The 22,167-nt window shown below is 48.8% G+C and overlaps 1 protein-coding gene across 7 annotated transcripts in view; it reads right to left on the bottom strand.

Moving 5' to 3' along the window:
- The window catches only part of LOC122611912 (nesprin-1), a 101,574-nt gene that overhangs the window by 62,291 nt on the left and 17,116 nt on the right, over positions 1-22,167 (bottom strand). For 5 of the 7 annotated variants that reach the window (XM_043785330.1, XM_043785331.1, XM_043785333.1 and 2 more), the window contains exons 3-11: positions 19,952-20,224; positions 19,291-19,457; positions 18,950-19,226; positions 16,244-18,850; positions 2,872-16,059; positions 2,216-2,530; positions 970-2,112; positions 390-596; positions 20-257 (exon numbers count right to left, since the gene is read on the bottom strand). In XM_043785330.1, coding sequence (XP_043641265.1) covers positions 20-257; positions 390-596; positions 970-2,112; positions 2,216-2,530; positions 2,872-16,059; positions 16,244-18,850; positions 18,950-19,226; positions 19,291-19,457; positions 19,952-20,224 — 18,415 coding nt within the window. The remainder of the gene's footprint in view (positions 1-19; positions 258-389; positions 597-969; positions 2,113-2,215; positions 2,531-2,871; positions 16,060-16,243; positions 18,851-18,949; positions 19,227-19,290; positions 19,458-19,951; positions 20,225-22,167) is intronic. The other 2 variants (XM_043785332.1, XM_043785334.1) reach the window with 2 other exon arrangements.

Genomic DNA, 22,167 nt, shown 5'->3' with positions numbered 1-22,167 from the left:
TTTTACATCTAAAACTTACATGATCCTGTCATCTCCAGCATCAACTGCGACCGCTTGTCACCGATGGAGTTCAACAAATCGTTCATGGACACCAGCTCCTGCTGAGCTGCCTCCGGACGCAGTTTGCAGGGACGCATCATCCAATCTGAGACGGAGCTCTGCTGCTTCTTCACCCAATCCTGCAGCTCGGCGCGCTGCTTCTGCTGTTGCTCCAGTTCGCTAACGGATGCAGTCAGACCACCCAAGTGGGATTGCACCTAGTAAAAGCAAACAAGCAATTCAATTAAAATCGTTTATATGTTGATCTATTTGTAAGCAAAACAAGCAACAACATAGCCATGCAGACCGCCACCAGTTTGATCCTGTATAGGGATGATCCTTACTCTTACCTTAGCAACTAATTCATTCAGCTTGCCCACATGGGCGCTATTCAGGCGAACTATGCGGCGATAGTTGCTGACACGCTCGTGGGCAATGGGATCCAAAAGCGCCTCATTTACATCGCTGAGCTCAACCTGAATCTCAACATCGTCCTCGTCTTCATCATCATCTCTGTTGACACCTTTGGTTGAGCTCCGAGTCTTTGGAGGCGGTTTCTTTTTGGCAGCAAAGCGCAAGGCATAGCAATTTTTTTGGTGGGTAGTGCATTTTACAACATTTACGGGCAGGGTGGCAAATCAACAAAGATTAGGGCAGTGTTGGGTTTGTGGGGTTAAGGGATTAATAAAAAGAACAAGTCATTGGTTAGAAAATAATAGTGATACAAGAAAAATGGAAGACTAAATGTTTAAAAAAAAGGTGTAATTACATTTCGAAAGCAAGCCATTTCTACTCTACGTCTAATAGGCATAGCATAGATGAACACAGGGATTCTTCCATTCGTTATAAATAAATAATAATTGCTTGACTTTAAATTGAAAGTGGTCGCAACTCTACAAAGGCATCGCAAAGGCTTAAACGTTATCCTACCTGATCCAGCAGATCCTCGAGCTTGGCGCGCACAATGAGCTCCCTTTCGGGAATCGCCTGCATGGCCGTTTCCAGTGGAGAACTGGGTCTACTGATGGAGGCAGTGGCTGCCTCACAGGCCTGAACGGCAGCTGCCAGCCGGGACTTCTCGTTGTTCAGCTTGTTCTGCATCTCCTGGGCACACCTCAATTGGTTTTGAGCCAACTCCAGGCTGGTGGCCGGAGCATCCAGTTCGGTCTGGATAATGGGCTCATACGTCTCCAGATTACGCATAATGCTATCCAAAGTGTCCTCGTATTCCTGGAACTTGGCCAGCGATTCCAACAGGCGGTTCTTGATCTGCACTGAGGTTTGCAGCAGGGAGTTATAGCTATCCTGGATATTCTTCAGCTGTGACTCAACAATGGGACGGATGGCTGGGGTTGAGGATTCATAGCGCTTAATCTGCGCCTGACCCTTGGCATTCAAATCATCCAAATTGGTCTGGTACTTTTGAATTTCAACCAACAGCGCTTCGTGCTGTTTGATCTGCTCCTGGGTCTGTTCACGATTCGAGATGAACAGCGAGTTGTGGGCCATCAACTGGAAGGAGATCTGCAGGAGCCACTTCTCCACATCCTGCAGACTCTGGTGGTAGGCATTATAATCGAACATCTCCTGTTCCAGCGCCGCAATGTGAGCTGAGCACTCGTTCTTCAGCTTGTCGCATCGCGATTGCAAGCGATTCACTGCATCCACTTCGGTGCCCAGGTCGCGAGCCTCCGACTGCAGCTGCTCCAGCTCGTTGCCCTTCTGTTTCAGTTCATTCGAAAGGGTCTTGTAGCGCTCCAGCAGGGTCTTCATTTCACTCAGTTCGCCCTTGGTTTCCGGTGCCACCTTAAGAGTCGATTCGGTTTCATTGAGCCACTTCTCAAGTTTATCCTTGTTGGCAGCAAAATCGTTCCAACGATTCTGTGCCTGCTTGAGGTCGCTCAACTTCTGCTTTACGGCCAGTCCCAGCGCATCCCAATCCTCACGCACCTTGGTCAACAGCTCCCGCAGCTTCTCTTGCTTATCCTCAGGAGTGATGTTCGATGCCTTCGAGTAGGCATCCTGCACCAGAGCCAACAGATGCTGACCCTCGGGCAGGCGAGAAGCCAAGGACTATAAAATAAAATTGAGTTTTATTATGATAGTAAAAATATGTGATATTATTAAAATCTGAAAAAATTATAAATATATTTTATGTTAAATACAAACAACTTACATTGACTGTGTCCAGTTTCTGGGCAATGATGGCTGCGTCGCCATCAGTGGAGCATTCGTCCAGAACCTGTTGGGCTTTTTCGATCCAGGCGTCCATTTCCTTCTTATAGTTTAGGAACTCGGTGTGATCGGACAGATTCTTCTCGATCTTGGCCACCAATCCCTGGGCGGAAGTCAGGAGCTTGGTGTAGTTGGCCTGAGTTTCGATGGTCTGGTCACGAATGCGAGTGCAGGCACTCTGCTCCATGAGAAGCTCACAGTTGTCGTTCAGGTCCTCGACATTGTCCTTCTCGGCCAGCACTTCCTCAAGCAGTTTCTAATGGAGAGAAATACTATTTAGTACAATCGACTAACATCGGCTATTTAGAGCACATAAAGCAATTAGGCATTAGACAGGTGTCTGTGTAAATGATTAGCTGCAATTGATTATACAAAAAGTGATTAGCTGAAAAGTTAGCAGTAGTGATTAGTGAGGGTTTAGTACATGATTTAATTTCTCACGGTACGAGAGATCAAGATACAAATTTTGTTGTCGGTGAGTTCTACTTAAAGTGCACGCTTTGGCTATAATTATATTCGATTACATTTTTAGTACTTTTTTTTGGTTAGAGGTGCGTGCGACAGTTGCGAGATCTCGACTTGACGAAGAGTTCTTACCTTGGCATTAACCAAATCTTCGGGGGTCTTGTTCTCGCCTTCCTGGGATTTGGTAACGCGCTTGTTCATCGTTTCGATCCACAGGTTGATCTTGTTGAACTTCTGCAGGAAGGTCTGCCAGGCGGCCAAGCAGGATTCCAAGCTGCTGCGAGCATCGCGGGATAATGCTTGGAGGGTCTCCCACTCCGAGGTGAGATGCTTGATCTCCTGGGCCACATTGTCCTGGCCTTCGCTACCGCTGGTGGCAATCACCGCCTGACTCAGCTCTTCGCAAGCTTCAAGAAGGGCTTTGCCCTCCAGAGACGATGATTGTATATCTCCCAATCGATTCAGACGACTCTCCACTTGATCGTTCTCGCCATGGCAGTCGGCACACTGCTCCACCTCAATGCGAGTGCGTCGCAGCCAATCTTGCAGCTCATTGTAGGCCTGCTTGTATTTCTCGTGGCTGTTTACCTGGTTCTCCAGCGACTCGATGATTTTGTTTACCTGGCTCTGCAGGTCATCGAATTTGGTCAAGCCGGGCTGGAAGTCCTTCAGATCCAAACTGTTGTCCTCCTTAAGCCGCTGATTGATCTTTTCCACAATATCATTGTGGCCATTGATATCGCGCTGAATGACGCGGAACTTCTCCAGCGCCGCTCGTTTCTCACTCAAGTCATTCAGGAACTCATCGCTGGTCTTGACACTCGGCTCCACATCCTCTAGCCATTCAACCAGGATCTTGTACAGCTTGAAGATCTCCTCCAGCTGGGCAAGACGATTGGCCAATTTCTGGCGAACATCGTTTAGATCCACCAGGAGTTTGTCAAAGTCCTGCTTCAAGGCTTCGGTATCTTCCTGGATCTTGGCTGCCCCATTTTGTTCGGTGTTCATTATCACCTTCTCCTTGAGCTCCAAAAGATAACGCAGCTTATTCTGGCCGGTTTCAAAACCTTGACGAAGGTTCTTCACGGTGTTCAATTTGATTTGAACCTCGTTAAGAGTTCCGGGAATTTGTTCGCACTCGGAAAGTTTCTCACGGGTCTTCTCAATCCATGATTGGCACTCCTCGTACAGACTGTGGTGCTGCTGGTGCTCCTGGTAGTGCATCTCCAGGCGACGCATTACCTCCTTGGCCAGAGTGAGTAGAGCATTGTATTTGGTGGTCAGTTGCATGATAGCATTGCTGATTCTTGTATCGGAGCAAGTCTCCAGTAGAACCTGCGCCCTTATGTTCAGATCATCCAGAGTCTTCTGCCAGTCGAATAGGGTCTGCAGATGTCCTTGGAATTGCTCGAGGACAACCTTCTTTTGGATCAAACTATCCTGCAATTTGTTGTAGGATTGTACCAAAGCTTCGGTCTTACTTAACCACTCCAGAGCTTCGGTGTACTGATCCTGGTAGTCGGACCACTTGACAATACCCACTTCCAAGTAATCCTTGGCCTTATTGAGGGCTTCCCTGTAGGCATCGAATTCCTCTTGAAGAAGAGCCACTTCCTGCTCGATGATCTCACAATCCTCGGGCTCGGCACTGCGACAAGCGATCTCGCCCTGTTCCAGAGCATTCTTAAGTTTCTGGGCGCCTTCTGGCAGCTCACCCTGCAGAATCTTCAGCTGGTGGGTCTTCTCGGCCAGGGCTTGTTTATCTCCAGTGGGCTCAGAGCACTTGCTCAATCGTTCCTTGGCATTTCTCAACCAAGTGGCGAACTCATTGCCCGCATCAATCAAGGACTGATAGCTCTCGATGGTGTTCTTCTGCTTCTCGTACAAGTCCTTAGCTTGCTTCGTAAGATTCTCGTACTTATCCGAGATTTCAGTGCCCGGAGCACCCTGCTGAAGAACCGAAGCCTTGGAAGTAACCGACTGAATCATGGGCTCAAATGACACAATATCCTGGACAATGTTGTTTGTCTGCCGAAGATTGGCCTTGCGTTCGCTCAATCCACTGCTGAGACCAGGTTGACCCCTCTTGGATTTAACGACCTTCTGTTCACAAGCCTGCTGCAACTTGGCCTCCCTGTCAGTAATCCATTGCTGCAGCTGGGAGTAGCTGGAACTGTAGTCCGCCCATTGCAACAGATTTGTCTCCAACTGCACCTTGGCTGTGGACATTTTCTTCACCAGGCGATCCCATTCGGTTTGGAGTTCCTTCATCTCGGAATTAATGGCGTCACGTCCGTCGGAACGCGTGTTCCGAATGATCTTTTCGCCATTATTGATAGCGGTATGCACCAAGTTCTGTCCAAGCTCACGGTTGCGAATCAGATCCTGAATTTGCTCGAGGCGACGCTGCAGAGCCTCCTTAGAGCCTGCTCCTTCACCGGCCGACTGAATTGTAGCCTTGGCATTTGCTATCCAGTCCTTGGCAGATTTCATATTGGCATCGTATTCACGGTGCTGATCGCGGTTGGTCTCCACCTTCTTGAGAACATCCTTGGCTAGATTTACCTGTACTTGATACACGGAGCTCAAGTGCCGTAGCTGATTGTTCACATAAGTATCCAGATGGGACTTTAGCAGACTGGCAGCCGAAGCATTAAACTTATCGATGTCATCTTTGCCTTTCTCGAGACGAGACATTACATCCTTCATATCAGCCACCTGCTTCTCCTTGTCAGGTAGGTTGGGGCACAGATTAAGCTTGTGGTTCTTCACAAGGATGTCGATCTGTTGGAGCCACTCCATCAGACGTTCATATTCCTCCTTATAAGCTCGCCACTGAACCATGGTCACCTCCAGGTTTTCCTTTTGCTGGTTGATTTCACGGAACAAGCCCTCGAAGCTGTCGCGCAAGGCACGGATATCATTCCTAATGATTTCCTGGCCTTGAGCAGAGGTACTGGCCAGAACCACCTCTCCAGTGTGGACCAAGTGCTCCACGAGCAGTTCACCCTGTGCCTGCTTGTTGAGGAGAGCTTCGGTAGCTTGGACAGCGTTTTCAATGGCCAATTTATCGCTGAGGCTGCTCTGTTTCAATGAAGGGAATTTCTCCCGGGCTCTTCCAATCCAGCTAACCAAGTCATCGTAGGCCTCCTTGAACAATCGATGATCCCTGTACTGATCCTGACGATCGGACAGCAATTTCTGGGTCCTGGCAAAGAGTTCGTCAAACGTATCCAGTACCTTTTGGGCCTGGAAGGCTGCCTGACTCTGTTGACCACTGGCAATCATTTCCTTGGCTTGGATTTTGAGTGCATCCACATCAATCTTCTCTACGCGCACCTTCTCCTCCGTAGACTTGACTCGATCTAATTGAGCTCGCTTCTCTGTCATGGTTGTTTGATGCTCACTCAACTCCTTAACCTGACCATCCAACCACTCATTGAACTTGCGAACATTTTGCACTTGATCCAAGAAACCAGACCATTGAGTAATGGAGTCATCTAGATTTGACTTGACATCCATGATGCGAAGAGCGATTCCGGACCAGAGCTCCTGGAGATCGGTGAGCTCCTTATTGATGGCCTCGTGACCTCCGGGCGCTGTGTTAGCCAACACGTGCTGGGCCTGCTCCAAGATCTTCAAGACACGCGCAGAACCCTCGTCCTTCAGCAAGATAACATCCTGGATAGTGGCCAGTTTCTTATCCAGTTCCTTAGGACTCATAGATGACATGTCGGAACAGTAGTCCAATTTTTCTTTGATGTCATTGATCCAAGAGGAGCAATCAGAGATGGCGTTATCAAAATCTTCGTGAGAGGTAACATACTGCTGCCAACGATTGTTGAGCTCCTTGACCTTGTGGAAGATCTGCTGGTACTTTGTTACCAACTCAGGGCCCGAGCTTCGATTGCTGGTGGGACCCTTCAGAAGGGTTTGGGCCTTCTCCGTGACATTATCAACCTCTAATTCCTTAGCGCGTACATCTCCTTGGAGAGCCTTCAGTGCATCCAACTGAGCACGCTTTTTCGGCAGATCCTCCTTCAGATCGATAGCATGAAGGTTGTTATCCGTATCACGAATCCAGGCCAGGCACTGGTCACGTAATTGCTCGTACTCCGACCAATGCTGCAGACGAGCTTCAATAGCTTCAATAGTGGAGGTGATGGTGGTCAGTAGACTTTCCCATTCTTGCTGGGTGGTGTCGATCTGGGACTTAATGTTCACCTGTCCCACATCCACCGTACCCGGAATAACCTTCTCGCCCAAAGCCCTGACTTGGTCAACCCGTGGGAATTCATCGGCCAAGCTGGCCTTCAGATTCTTTAGACGATCGAGGTTCGTGTGCAGTGAGATCTGTTCCAGATCCAAATCACCCCAATAGTGGACAGTATTCAGGGTAGCATCGATAAACTCTTGAGCATCCATAACAGCCTTGGAGTACTGCTGATGTGCACTCACAATACCCTCGTAACGCTCCACGTAGTTCTGGGCACGCTTTTGCAGCTTTCCAAAACGATCGGAGATCTCCTTAAGAATTTGGTCCACAAGGTCGGTTTTTTCTGGCAGATTGGCGGCAATCTCTTGAAGATTACCCAACTCCACCTGGTGATTGTTGATGTCGTTTAAGATGTCACGATAGGTTTGCAGTTTATTGCGTTTCTCATCCAGAGTGGTTTTCAGCTCAATATCAGCTGGAAGAGCGTTCTCCGTTTCATCCAACCAACTCTTCAGGTTGTCAGCAATTTCATCAAAACCAGACCACTTGGCAATCTTATCCTGAATCTTTCTTGCCGTAATAGCGATGTTGTCAAACAACTGATCGAATGTCAGATCATCCAGCTGACTGCGAATGGCCTCGCGTCCTTCAGTTGCAGTGGAACCATAGCACTTCTCGCCCAGCTCAACGGTGCTGTTGAGGAGCTGGGTAGCGGTTGGCTGCTGAGCCAGAAGCTCCTGGATGACCAATTGCTTCTTGAGAAGATCGTCTCGAGATGCCACTGTGGACAAGTCACAGCAATCATCGTAACGGGCCTGAGCATTTGCCAACCAGTCCGCACACTGCTTATACTTGTCATTGAAGTGACCATGGTCCTGGACAGCCTGCTCGCACTTCTTGAGAATCTCCTTGGCGGTAGCCTGAATCGATTGGAACCGGGAGGAGACCTGTTGCACATTAACCGCAATCCTTGTTTCACCAGAACTCTGCACCAACTCAGAGGTGTCGTCCTTCACCTTGTCGAAGTCAGCTTCGTTTTGACGCAGGTTCTGCGCCAAAGTTTGGAAACCGTTCAGTTGCTCCTCCTTCTCCTCGAACGAGGATTTTAGATTGTAGTTCTTGAGAGCATTCTCTGCCTCACCCAACCAAGTGATCAGTCGGTCCAAGTTGATTTCGTAATCATTCCATTGTTGTAGACGATTATCTAGACCACTCTTTACGTCGCTTAACGAAGCACTAAACTTCTCGAAATCAGCATGCAAGTTGGCCAGATCACGGGCCATAGCCTCCTTGGATCGGGCGGGTATATTACTGGCCTGTTGCTCAATGTGATCCTCGAGGGACTTCAGTTTGGCCACTCCCTCCGGCAAGGCATCTTGGATCTCGTTGATCTTTTGGAGACGTGCTTGTAGAGCTGCCTTATTGCCTGAGTAGTCAGAGTAGCCGGTAAGACGATCCCAAAGATTCTTCTGGTAGTCCTGTTGAGCCTTCTGCAGCTCACTGAACTGCTGGTACACATCGAAGGCTCCATCCAGATCGGCAACCAACTTGGCACAGTCCTGACCCACTTGTTCATATCGCTTGTTCACCTCAGCCACCGCCTTGGAGATCTCATCCGCGTTGGCTGGAGCTGCGCTTCCCAAAAGAGCTGCTGCCTTTTCATTCACAGCCTCGACTATGCGTTTATGGGAGTTGATGTCTTGGTTGGTGGCCTTGTACTTGTACAACTTGGAGCGGATTTCTTGGGCACTGGTCCAGCTAGCAGGGTTCTCATTGTGAAGTAGTTTCTCCACCTGATCCAACCAGTTAACAGTTTGATTGAGAATGTCCTGGTAGCTGGAGAGCTGTACTCCCTGCGCTTCCTGGCGTTTTTCCAGGTTGCGAATGCCCTCGTCCAGTTTGTCCCAACGATCGCGGATATCGCGCAGGTCCTTACGGATCTTCTCCCTACCCTGAGTGGATGTCTCTGGAAGAGCCTTTTCTCCAGCTGCATTTAGAGCGGCAAATAAGCTCTCTGCTTGCTCCTTTTCAGACAGCAGCACTTGCAAAATGTTTGAACTCTGGGTTGGCTCATCCAGAAGGACCTTCGCCATCTGCGATTCAATGGGTTGCAGCCACAAATCCACCTCGTTGTACTTATCTTGGTAGAACTGGTGATCGTCGACCAGATTTGACCAGCGGTTAACGACCTCCTTGCTGAGCACTTGAAGCAGTTGATACCGGTTGGTGATCTGAGTGGTTAATGTCTTCAGGCGATCGGCTCCGCAGTTGTTAAGCAGAGCATGGGCAGCATCTCCAAAGGCATCGATCTCCTTCTCTTTCTGGAGAATCAACTCCCTTTGAATCTTGTACTTCTCCAGCTGTTCCACTTTCTCGTGGAGCGTGGACTGCAGTTGCTGCTCACGGAACACGGCCTCTGCACTGCGGCACCACTTGGTAAGTTCCTCCAGCGCCTTTTCAAACTTGTCCCACTGGGCCAGTACATCCTTCTGTTTGCCCTCAATGCCCTCGATGTCATCAAAGTGACTCTTCATGGTGGTCTCCAATTCCTCGATCTCCTTGTCCAGTACTTCATTACCCTTTTCGGAGGTCGTGGCCTTTACCTTCTCAAAGAGATCACGGACATCGCTGATTATTTTCATTGCCTGTGGCTTGTTCTGAGCCAATTGTCCTAAAGTTTCGATCTTGCGCTTGATGTCCGCCTTCTCGCCATAAGCATCGTCGCACTCCAGCAACTTAGCCTTCTCATTCGAAATCCAGGTTTTGGCTGAGGACAGAGCATTGTTTAGTTCATTATGCTTCTGAACACAATCCTCCAGATTGTGCAAGATCTCATCAGACTTTTGGACTATGCTCTGGAAAAGCTGTTTGATCGAGGTCAAGTACACATTCAACGAGTTATCCTTGATCTGGTCGACCAGTATTTGGGCCTTGTCGCAGACATTATCAACCAGAACATTGTGTGTGGTGATCTCCTGATGGAGCAGCTTGTGGTTCTGAAGTTGGGCACGCTTCTCCTGCAGCGTCGTCTTGGGTTCAGTGTGGCTCTGCATGGCCTTGTCCACATCCTTCAGCCACTTGGTTAATTGATCCTGGGCAATGCTGAACTCGTTGAACTGCAGCAAACACTGATCGATCTTTTGCGTTGCCGAGTTCAAGTCATCCGTATAGTTATCCCAAAGAGTTCGCAGGGCACGCAGCTGCTGACGAATGATTTCACGGCCTTCGGGGCTGGTGTGACCATAGAGTTTCTCGCCACGATCGATGAGTCCTTCGAAAAGAGTGGAATCCGAAATGCGCTTGTCGGACATCTCACGGAGTTTATTTTGCTGATCCTGCAGCACGCTTTGATCGCCAACAATTTCATTGGCCTTGGCCAGCTCGTCGACCGAGGACTGAAGATTGTGCTTGAATGCATCGAAGTCCTTATCGAAGCTTTCGTGATCCTTTACATAGTTCACATACTTGGCTATCGATTCCTTGCACAGATTCTTCAGGGTCTGATAGCGAGTATTCAGACGAGACAATTTAAGGTTCAAATCGGTTTCACCCTCAATCTCACGGCCTTGATCCATTAGCTCATTGATGGCCACACCGCGCCGTTCAATGTCCTTTGAAATATCCTGAAGCTGCTTTAAGTGGGCGTTCTTGGCTTCCGCCGTACTCTTAAGGTTCTGGTTCTTAACCACCGCCTCGACATTCTTCATCCAGTTGTCTAGCTCCTCAATGATCGTGTCAAACTCATCCCACTTAGAGCATAGCTGCTTCAGTTTCACCAACGAATCCTGGCACAGAGTCATAAAGTCCTCCCAAGACTGCTTTGGTTCCTCGAAACCCTTGAGCAGGGCTGGATGACCACTGGGATGGGTTTGTGTGAGCACCGTTTCCAATAACTTGTGACAGGTATCGAAAATGGAATCACCCTCGGGCTTGTGCTGCAGAAGGTTTTCCACAACCAGCAGCTTTTCCTCGGCGCCTTCCTTCTCAAATGTCGTCTCGTTGAGGATGTCAATGGCTTCGGACTTGATGGTATTCAGCCAGTCTTGCGCCTTTTCCAGGACCTGATCGTAGGCTTCATGCTTGACCACATGATTTCCCACTGTTGTGATCCTATCGGATATCTTCTTGGACAGCGTGTTATACTCCTGGATGGACTCGTCAGTCTTCCTCTCGGACTCATCATCGCAGAGGGTCACAGCCTTGTCGTGCAACTGCTTCAGAGCATTCTTGTGCAGGGTGATCTCCTGCAGCTGGGTCTTGTAGTTCTGGAGGGCAGCCTTTTTGGTGGCCAAAGTGGGATACAATTCGTCACCAGTGGGAACCTTAGCCTTCGATTCGTTAAGGTAGTGCGAGACCTGAGTGTAGCTTTCTTCGATCGAAGTCTTCTGAATCAAAACACCCTCAACTTGCTGCATGAAAGCATTGGCCTCATCTCGCAAGTAGTCGAACTTCTCCCGCATCTGGCGGAGATCGGCACGGATACGTTCGCGATTGTCGGGCGAAACCACGGGGTACAAAGCCTCACCAATATCGACGGCATTGTTCAGCAGTATCTGACCATTGTCGAAAGTCTTGATGTAATTCTTGACGGTCTGCAGTTGCTGAGCTGTGGCAGAGGATGATCCAGGGGATCCCATGCGAGCAAGTTCCTGGAACTCGATCTTGGCATCTCCAAACCACTCGTTGAAGTCCTTGGCGGCCTTGGCAAAGTTGGCGTTCGACAACTGAGCACTACGGATCTTATCGATGTAGCTGGTCAGTGCCTTGTTTACAGCTTGATAACGCTGCACCAAGTGGGTGACAAACTGGCCGATTCTTGCCTCCGGATTCTTTTCAATCAGCTGTTGGGATGTCTGCTCAAGGTTATTGATAATGGGCTCATGGGCCAACACATCCTGCTGGAGGATAGACAATTCCTGAAGCTTCTGAGGAACCTCGGATAGATTAACTTGGCTGCTAGTCTCTGCCTTAACGCGTCCTTCAACGTCACGCAACCAGTTGGAAATCTGCTCGTTCGATTGCTCATACTGCGACCATAAGTCAACGTTCTCGTCAAGGATTCCCTTGATTTTGTCAAAGCTGTCCTGCAGAGCCTGCATATCCTTGCGCAGTAACTCGGCATCGCTGGTGAGTTCAGCCAGGTTCTGTGGCGATTCTACGGCCTTCAACATCTCCAAGGACTTCAGGGTCTCGGCATGGCGTGCCTTGCAGTCATCAATGCTCTTGCTGACTTCCTGCAGAGAGGACTTCTTGACATCCAGATTGTATTTGTCACTGGAGGACTCTGGCTGGCACCAGGCCACCTTTTCGCGTTGAGTGGCAATGATGCGCTTCAGCATGCCCACCTTATCGGCGTGGAACTTCTTGAGGAACTGCAGCAGGGAACTTTCAATCTTCTTAGCATAAAGATCGACGTTCTCATAGCGTTTCTGTACATTGTTCAGTTCTTTGGGTATGATGGACTCACTGAAAGTGGGGTACAGATTACGCAGCTCGTCAACCTTTTGTTTAATGTTGTCAATTTCGTTTCCACTGTTATCGAGCTCACCACGCAGGGCACGGCATTGCAGAAGACGCTCCATGATCTTGTTATTATCACCGGACATGTCATCACACTTGATCAGCTGCTCGCGAAGTTTGCTCACCTTTTCGCCAGCTTCCTTCGAACGCCTACGTAACTCTTGTTCCTGGTCATTGAACGAAGTGGTTATGGCACTTAAGCGATCTGCATTATCGCTAACCTCAGCAAACTGCTCAGACAGAAGTTTATTGAGGGCAGATAGAGCGGGAATCTCCGCACCTTTGTTGATCTTCACCAAATCATTGGTTTTCTCCACAATCGAGTCCTTTAGAGCCTGATAGGAAGGTAACTCTGTGCGATACTTGCTCAGACGCATGGGTCCAAACTCAATTTCGATTGAGTTATCCGCAGCATCACAGAGTCCCTGATTCGTTTCGGACAACCAGGGAAGCAGATCCTTCTTGGCATCTTCGATCTGTGACCAAATAACAGCTTCCGTCTCGTACACATGGGCATTCTTGGCAGTTTTATCGTGCAGATCCTGCCAGTGTTGCTTGGCAGCTGTGACCTCCTGTGGCACTTCCTGTGGAATGGGTTCTCCAATGGCACTGAAAAGTTTGCCCACATTGTTGCCCCGACGCTCCAGTTCATCCAAGCTGAGCTTGGACTTACGCAACTGCTCCATTGTCTTCCTGGTCTTCTCAGAAGCTTGATGGAGCTCGGTTTCATCACGCGGCTGTTGAGGTATAGCATTGAAAAGATCTTCTGCCTTCTTAAGCTCCTTGGAGAACTTGTCCTTGGAATCGGCATATTCCCTCAAGGCCTGACTGATCAGGTTGTACTTCTGAATGCGATCAGCTATTTCATTCTGCAGAGAATCGTAGTTCTTATCCATGACAAGAAGGCTCTCCTGAATGGCGGGCATGCTAGCAATATCCTCACGCATCAGCAGTGAACCTTCGTCATGAATGCGATTCTTCAGATCGGCTTGGTACTTCAGGGCATCATTCAGAGCGACCAAATCGGCAATGATTTGATCGATGTTATTTAAAGTCGGATGCTGGCTGAGGATCTCATCCAGTTTAGCGCGATTTTCCTGAAGTGCCTGACCAAAGTTGTGCTCCAGGGCATGGAACTTGTCTTTGCGCACGGTCATCTGCTGGATTTGCTGTTGTTGGTTCTGCGAGCGAAGTTTAAGATTCTCTAGTTTATTCTCAACATCGTTCACGATTTGGGTGGCAATCAGTGGACGACGAGACAGTGCATCCCTCAACTGGATGGCCGGGTTTTCGTCGATCTCCTTAGCCTGACCCTTCCAGTACCCAATACCCTGGCCCAAATTATCGATCTCATCAATGACCTTGGACAGCTCCTCGGCAGCAGGTCCTTCCGGTTTGTCCAGCTGATGCTTGAGATAGTTCAAATGCGATTCAGTGTCATTCTTCCAGCCCAGCAGCTCGGTCCACTTCTCCAGAGCCGCCTTCTTCTGCAGCATGTTAGTCTCGAGGTTCTGATAGTTCACCACCAAAGCGGTGTACGCATCATTCAGAGCATTCGACTCCTCGGGAGTGGCTCCCAAGGCCAATTGCTTGACCTCATCATATATGGCATTGAAACTTGGCTTCTTATCGGCATGCTCCTGCAGTAGCGCGTGGATGACATGGAGACTGGTTTCCACCCGCTCCGGGTTGATCTCCTCCACCTGAGTGACCTGGTTGCGAAGCTGTTCCATCCAGTTGGAAAAGTTCACCAACTTGGCATTGAAGTCCTGCCTGGAGATAATGGCGTCAGACACTTCGTTGATGTGACCACGAGTGGCTTCCGAAAGCTTCTGCAACTTGCCCTTCATTTGATTTACACGATCCTTCAAAGCAGCGGCTCCTTCAGGAGCCAAGTGCAAACTGATTTGATCGGCATTTTGACCCAGAGTCACCAGCTTGGCCTGTTGCTGCGAGATCTCGTTGTTGAACGACTTCAGCTTGACCAGCTCCTTTTCGAGCTTGTCAATGTGCGGCGTGTTGAGGACAGCTGGACGGCGGGACATTAGTTGCTCACCCTGTCCAACCCAATCCTCGAGCTTGGCGGCATCGGCGTCGAACGACTTCCAATTGGCCACCAACTTCTCGAGCTTGGCGCTCGCCTGCTTCGCGTTCTCGTGGACGGCAGTCCAACGCGAGTGCATGGCGTCCAATTCGTCGGGGGCATTGGTCTTACATAACATTTTATGACTGATGTTTGATATGCCATGGAGCTTGTCCAATTGCTCCTGGCACTGTGTCTCGAATTGTTGGGCATTCTGTTGCATGGCAACGGCTTCTTCGAGGGAGATGGGCTTAGAAACTACATTATTTACCTTGACTTCGCTTTGCTCCACGGCTGGCTTGATTTGCTGCAGACCGGCCTGGAACTGCTGCCAGTTGACAAGATCCTCCTGCACAGCCTGTGCCTGGTGGTCCACGTTGCGATTGATGGCACTGAGGACCTCCTGCAGCTTGGTGATCTCGCCCTTCAGTCGCTTGGCCTCGGCAATGTTGCCCTCCTTGGGCGCCAACTCGGAGGCATCGGCGGCCAGAAGATCCAGTTGCTTCATGCGATCCCCAAGGATACGCTTGAAGGCCTGCACCTTGACCACACGCTCCTCCGGTGTGAGGTCCTCCGATTGAAGGGCCTCAATGTTCTTGGGGGCCACTTTGTTGGCCCATTCCTGCAGTTCAGCGAGACGGGTCTTGTAGTTATTCCACTTGGCACTGTAGTCCTCCAGATAGCCGACGCGGTCCTTCACGTGCTCCATGGTGTTGAAGAACATCTTCTCCACCTCGGTCACTTCCTTCTCTAGGATGGGACGCTTGTCGGCAGCGGCCAGAGGAGCCAGTTCCGATTTGAGAGCATGCAACTTGGGCAGCAGTTGATGGGAAGCCTGCTGCAGTTGTACGTTAAGATCTCTCTTGGACTTTAGGTCTTGACTGACATTCTTGGGATCGGTTTGCAGTGGTGTCAGAGAACGCAGCTCCGTCTCCGCAGTTTGGAGCATGGAGAAGATATCGTTCTTCTGGTCCACAAACTCGCTCCAAACAGCCTGGGTGCCCTTGAGGGCCTGCAGTTTGTCAGAGGTTTCTGTGTACGCCTGATTCCATCCAGTCTCCAGATTCTTGACCTCGGCATTCACAAAGGCCGGGGCATGGACATCCTTGATGAGATCACGTCCTCTTTGCAGCATGGACATGATATGCGGACGCTGGTGATCCAGTTGGTTGACGGCATACTGCTGCTCCTCAATCAGGCGATTCACACGTTCCAGGCTATCGGGAGCTGGTATATTGGCAGTCTGATCCTTGACCTTGCTCAGCAGACACACAACCTCGTGCACTTCTCTGCGGTATGTGTAGCACTTGGAGAAAACTTCCGTCTTGACCATCGTGATTTCAATAGTAGGGATGAGGTTCTTGTAACGGGCGATCAGATCCTCCAGTTTCTTCTGCTCCAGATTGGCCTCATCTTCGGTGGCGTAACTAAGCAGAGAGTCCAGGGTCTTGACCAACCATTTCATGTCCTCGCGTTTGTTGTCAGCATCTTGGCAGATTTTCTGTTATAGGATAAGAATAATAAATTAGCCATGGGTTATCCAAAATCATGTACACATCGGTAGGATATAAAAGCATATTAGTTACCACTAGCTCCCTCAGCTTAAGGCATGCGTGATGGGTAATGAGAGGATTATTTATAGGTGATCGAAATGGAATGTTTATAGATCAATTTTATGAGCTCACCTGGAAAACCACCTTCTCCTTTTCGAATTCCTCCATGGTATTCACTTCGTTCACAATATTCTTTAGGCTCTGATCCACGCCGTTCATCCAATCGACCATGTCGTTGAACTTCAGATGATAGCCCTGCCATTGGGCCGGGATTTGCTGCAAAGTTTGACGCATATCGCCCAATTTATTGGACAATAGTTGCCACTGGGACTTGGCATTGTCGTAGGCCTGGTCCAGACTAATGTCACCGGGCTGTTGTTGCCTGTGGGCCTGGGCCAAACGTTGCATGTTTTGGAGGCATCGCTCCAGGCGAGGAACGACATCCTGTTGCAGAAGGAACTGTTGGTTGCGCTGCAGTATGGAGTCCACATCCTCATTGCGATTGAGGGCCTGCTGCTCCAGCTGCAACTCCTTCTCCACATCCTTCAGAGACTGATAGAATGCATTCTCATCCAGTCTAAATTCCAGTTTCAGTAGATGCAAAGGAGCCTGGGACAAGACATTCTTCCAGCGGGACTGCAACTGCTCCACACTGTGCACCACCGCAGGTTGCTCCTGGGCGGGCAATGTGGTCAGAAGCTGTTGAGCCGACTGCACCAGGTCATTCATCCAGCGATCGTTGACCTGCTCAAAGAAGTACTTCTGCGTCTCGATTGTGGTCTTGGACTCGATGTGCTTCTCCACCAACATGGACTCAGCCTGGGTTAGCCATTCGCTGACCACACGCTCGTTCTCCTTGAAGTTGCTCCATCCACCGGCTGCCGAATCCAGGCGCTGTTCCCATTGCTGGGCATTCTGGATCACATAGTTGAAGCGCTCGTTCAGCTGTTGCATTTGCTGGGATGCTGGGGCAGTGTCGATCTTGTCATCGGAGGATACAGCCTTCAGGAGATTCTGGAACACCTTGTTCTTGCTCTCCAGCATGGATCGGTAGTAGACAGTGCGCGAGAAGTAGGTCTTGTGTTTGTGCAGTTGCTCATTGATGGCATCACGACCTCCGGAGAGATTATGCGTTCCCAGGAGCTGTTCGGCCTCACTCAGCCACTGGTGAATCTCCTTTTGTCCAGCCTCCAGCGATTCCTGTTGGATCTGAAGCTGGTGGAACAGATGCAGCTTGGCAGGCAACTGAGCACGTATGCGCACCAGCGATTCCTTCTCTTGCTTGAGTAGCTTCATCATCTTGTCCACCTCGTCGCGTGAAAGGTCTTGGATCAGAGACTGGAAGTTCCTGCTGATGGTCTTGAAGAGCTCCTCGTTGTCATCGATTTCGCTGGCCAATTGCTGTAACTGCTGGCCATACTGCTTGACTTGCTCACTGTTGCCAAGGACTTGTCGCTGGTCCAGAACGCTTTCGGCTCCTCGCAGCCATCTGGACAGCTGCTCTATGCCCGACTTGTACTCCTGTCGGGAACGGATAATGTCACCAGCATGCATATACTGCTTGGTGTTGGCAAACAGCCGCTCGAATCGCTCAGAGAGAGCTCCGTGTCGCTGACGCAGTTGCTGGGCTATGGGCTCCTCGCAGGAGGCAATCAGATAGTTAGCAGAGCTGGCAAGGGCATCGAACTTGTCCTTCCAAACGGGTATATCCTGAAAGAAGTCCAGACGATCGTCCTCGCTTTGGTTGACCTTTTGCTCAGCCAGCTGCAGCCACTCCTCGCAAGTGGGGGCCAATTGGTTCCAGCTGCGCCAGCAGTTGACCACTTCCTCCAGGGAGTTCTGGCAGCACTTCAGTTCCATGGAGACGCGTTTCCAGCGCTCCTCGGTTTCGTACATGAAGCGATCGATGTCGTTGATCTCCTTGCGCGGGACATTGCCATCGCGCTTGTACTCCTCCACCACCTGTTGCATATCGACAAAGGCCTTCTGGAACTCCTGGAAGATCTTGTTGCGCGACACAAAGTTCTTGTACTGCTCCAGCTGTTGGGCCACCTTCTCCTCGTGACCATACTTTCCAGTCCATCCGCGCATCTTGTTCTCCACCAGATTGAGGAAGGCAATCAAACAGCACTTGTGCTCCAGGAACTTCAAACGAATCCTTCGCTCCGCTGCCTTTGGTCCGACCTCTTGCAGTCGACGCTCCATGTTGCGCAACTGCTCCAGTGGAATCTGCTGGGCCAGTGGTGACCGCTTGGCATTGTCAAACATGGCCAATATGCGAGGCAAATCGGCAAAGAAGAGCTTGTGCTCCTCCAGCTTCCTGCTGATCACTGCGGCCGTCTCCTCATTCATTGCATTGGGTATATCGTTGTCCATTAATAATTTCTCAGCTTCAGCTAACCATTTGCCAACGGTGCCAAAGTCGCCGGGCAGCTCCGAATCCAGCAGCCAGAGCCAGTACATCATCTGGTACTGGAGGCGCTGCCACAGCTCGTTGATCTCCTCCCAGGATTGGCGGGACACCTGCAGGAATCCGCTCTGGCTCTCAATGAGCTGCTTCAAGCGGTTGTAGGCCGCCAAATGTGCATCGACCTCAGAACGTGCCAGTAAATATTCACCAAAATCGCGTGGGAACGAGCTCATCATGACCATGGGCTCGTACTCAGTGGTCTTCTCCACCAGGAAGCGACGCAGTTCGTCCGCCTCCTGCTGCACATGCGACTGGTCGCGGGAAGCACCCTACAACAACAAATATTCGTTGGATAAGTAAGATGGTAAGATAGAAAAGAAAGTTTTGAAGAAAGAACCAGATCAAATCAATTTCGCAGCGAAACTCACCTTTGGTTCGGGATACTTGTGCAAAAATTGCGCCACATATGTCATGATACTCTTCTCGTCCGGCTTGGGTACGTCCACATCCTCAGCGTCCAGGAGCTTGGCAATGCCCAATTTGCTTTCGGCCACATCGAAAGCGGTCTCCAGACGCTGACGGTTGCTGGTCTTCTTCAGCTCAGCTAAGTTGACCAGGTTCGCCTTGATGGCATCGATGAGGGCCAGGAAAGCGACGCCATCTCTCCAGCTAGCGCCGAAATCCTTCACCTCCACACCACTGTCCCTATTTAATGAGTATAGATTATGTATGTGAATACAACAACTTAGTATGGATGGCGTCCACTCACTTTGGCAAGGCATTGGTCACCCAGTTGAGCAGGGTCTTCCTGGCACCCTGCTTCCACTTCTCAGCCTTCAGATCGCCGTGCTTCTGGTTGCCAACACTGTCGAGGGAACTAACCGAACCGCCAATACCATGACCCAAATACTCTAGGTTGCGGCTGTTCTCCTCGATCTATGGATATATATAGTTGACTTAGTACATTTTCGATACTTCCCGCAGGAAATGCAATGTAATGGTTAAACTTAAAATATGGAAGTGCCTTAAAGAGGTTTGGCTACCAACTAAAAACGATGTTCTACCCAAAAATAAATGAGGTACACACGACAAAACAACAATTACAAGTTGAACTTGAAACCCACCTGTGGCGCATAATTTATAACTACTACTAAGTTTTTCCGCCTCTTTTTACGAAGCTTGTTTACGTGTTAGGATTATTGATATCAATAAAAAGTATATAGAAAAGAAGGTTCATAGGGTTAATTACGTTCAAAGTTTCAAAATTGCTGGGCGTTTTGGACTTGGAGTGTACATCTCTACTGGTGGTAGCCTCGTGAGATGGTGTACAACTAGCAACCAATTGTTGGTGGTGCTCTCAATTCGTGAACTGGTGCACTCGGTGTATTTAAATATATATATATTTTATATGGTATATAAGGCATGCTTACCTGGAAGTACAAGATGATCGTCCATATCAAGCCCAACACAACTGGTGGTCTCCCATCCACCAGATCTGCGGGATTGATATTGACCAACTTGATCCGTTTGCTGGCCAGAAATTGCAGGGCCGTGTTGGCATTGCTGAGGAAATGTGGACGTCTTAGAACGCGACCCTTCTCCACGGGCAAACGTTCTCCGGACAGAACTTCCAGCAATGCGATTAGTTTCGTACCATCGCGTAAGTCATTGATTAAGTCATCGATGCGAAGCGGTGGAACACGCTAAAATCATAATAATAACATATATGTCATGATACTTAGAGAAAACTATTTTAATCTGCGTATATCAAGTCATGTGATTCTACTTAAACTTTCACCCTAAAGTTATAAAAATGCTGTTCTAAGCCGTTAATCTTCTCCTAGAAACGCTGCACCCTGAAGGGAAATCCATCCAATTTATTAAGGTTAGTTTCTACTTTAAGTGTTTCTGCTTGGTAAATTTAATTTCATTTAAATTACAACTCTAACTTATAGTAAGTACATTTGAGTAGCCCACAATGGCTCTTGAGTGATTTTAGTGTAATTTTCGGAGCACTTTTATGATGCTATAAAGTGCACTATGCCATCGTTATGCACTCATAGCTACCGATAAATATTATATATACAAACTTTATGGGGTGCATTGAATAGATTTAATTTGGACAATTTCGAATGCTCATTCAAGATTTGCTTAAGTTCATTTTCGGTTAATCAATCAAATGCAACTCACGCAATCGTTCGAGGCGCATTAAATCATTTAAAATAGTTAAAATTGCTGTTTGCCATAGCGATAATTTGCGGCGATACTTCAGTGTGGGCCAAGACAAATTGGCAAATGGCACGAGCAGGCATTTAACTTGAATCCGCCGCAAAAGATTACAATTTTTAAGGTAATGCCATTAAGGCCGCAGCAACGGAAGTGCCACCAAAAACAAACAACCAAGCAAACAACCAAACAACCAACCGAACAACAAAGCGGGGAAAATTCATTGTAATTGAGTGTAGCATTTAATTGAGCTTTCTTGTGGGTAAATAGTTTCTGCAAAACTTTATTCAACTGCTGCCAGCAACATGCAAAAGACAATGACAATGCTCGGTAAAAACTTTGTACGGCAAAAACTTTTCATTTTTGTGTGAATTCTGCTTCAGAACAGACATAGCGAAATCAATTTCAATGCTTCCGTTTCCGGTTCCACTAGATACGCCCATCTTTTTCCATTCAGTTCCGGAATTTATGGTGTCATAGTGCTTTATATAAAAAGTTTCCGCCATTCCGCTGTTTATTTCGGGCAGACATAGTCATTACAGCCGTTGCCTGGCTGTCTCCTAGGAACAAAATACTCCCCGAACATGACATCGAAAGAAATGGGTCTTACTAGCTAATCGTTTAAGGGGTACCTCTCTTTGATCCGACCGCCAAGTATTATAATTACCTTGGGTTAAATTGGTAAGTAGCTAAGTGAGCACTGTATTCAAGTTGTTAACGAAGTAAGAACAGTGCTTTAAATAAGTATGTCACTTATCTAGTCGTCTTCTTGAATAATAATTTCAACCTAAATTTATTTATGCCACCTACTTCTCTTTCATGACTATAATCCCACTCCCTGGGTGAGTAAGTGCTTAGGGGACTGTAAATCTTCCGTAATCTTTTCACTCGTCACCTGTCTGTCCAACGCAATTAGACGAGCACCTGACAAAAGATTCCAGCATTCGTAACCCACTTTCCCGCAAGCAAATCCTTTCTAATTTAATCACCTCCAATAGCTGGATCCTTTCACTTTGGCTTTCGTCGCTGTCTGGACATCGATATGGATTCCCATGCTCCAACTGGAGGGCACGACTCGTGCCAGGGCGTTGCCATCAATTATGTCATAGCGAAATGAAAGCGAACTGGGGAACTGGGTATGTGGGTATGGGGGGCCACTCAAAAATTGACCATCCAACGAGCTTTTTGTCACTCGGACCCACCACGAGCGTGTAAATTAATTCATAAATTTTAATCAAATTCTATGGAAAGCGAACGTTGGGAGCGGGTTTTTGGGTCGTCAGCGCATTCGAATAAAAACCTCGTTCACCTTGAACTGAGCAGAGCCCAACCAAACATTTTGTTTCGGCTGCCCCATCAAATGCTTTTTACATGGCATGCGAGTGTGTATCTGTCGGATACGTGGATACGGTATAGGGAA

This window comes from Drosophila teissieri, chromosome 2L (assembly GCF_016746235.2).
Source record: "Drosophila teissieri strain GT53w chromosome 2L, Prin_Dtei_1.1, whole genome shotgun sequence".
Lineage (NCBI taxonomy): Eukaryota > Metazoa > Arthropoda > Insecta > Diptera > Drosophilidae > Drosophila > Drosophila teissieri.
Note: the sequence above shows the minus strand (reverse complement) of the source record. Positions and strands in the feature narration are given on the sequence as shown.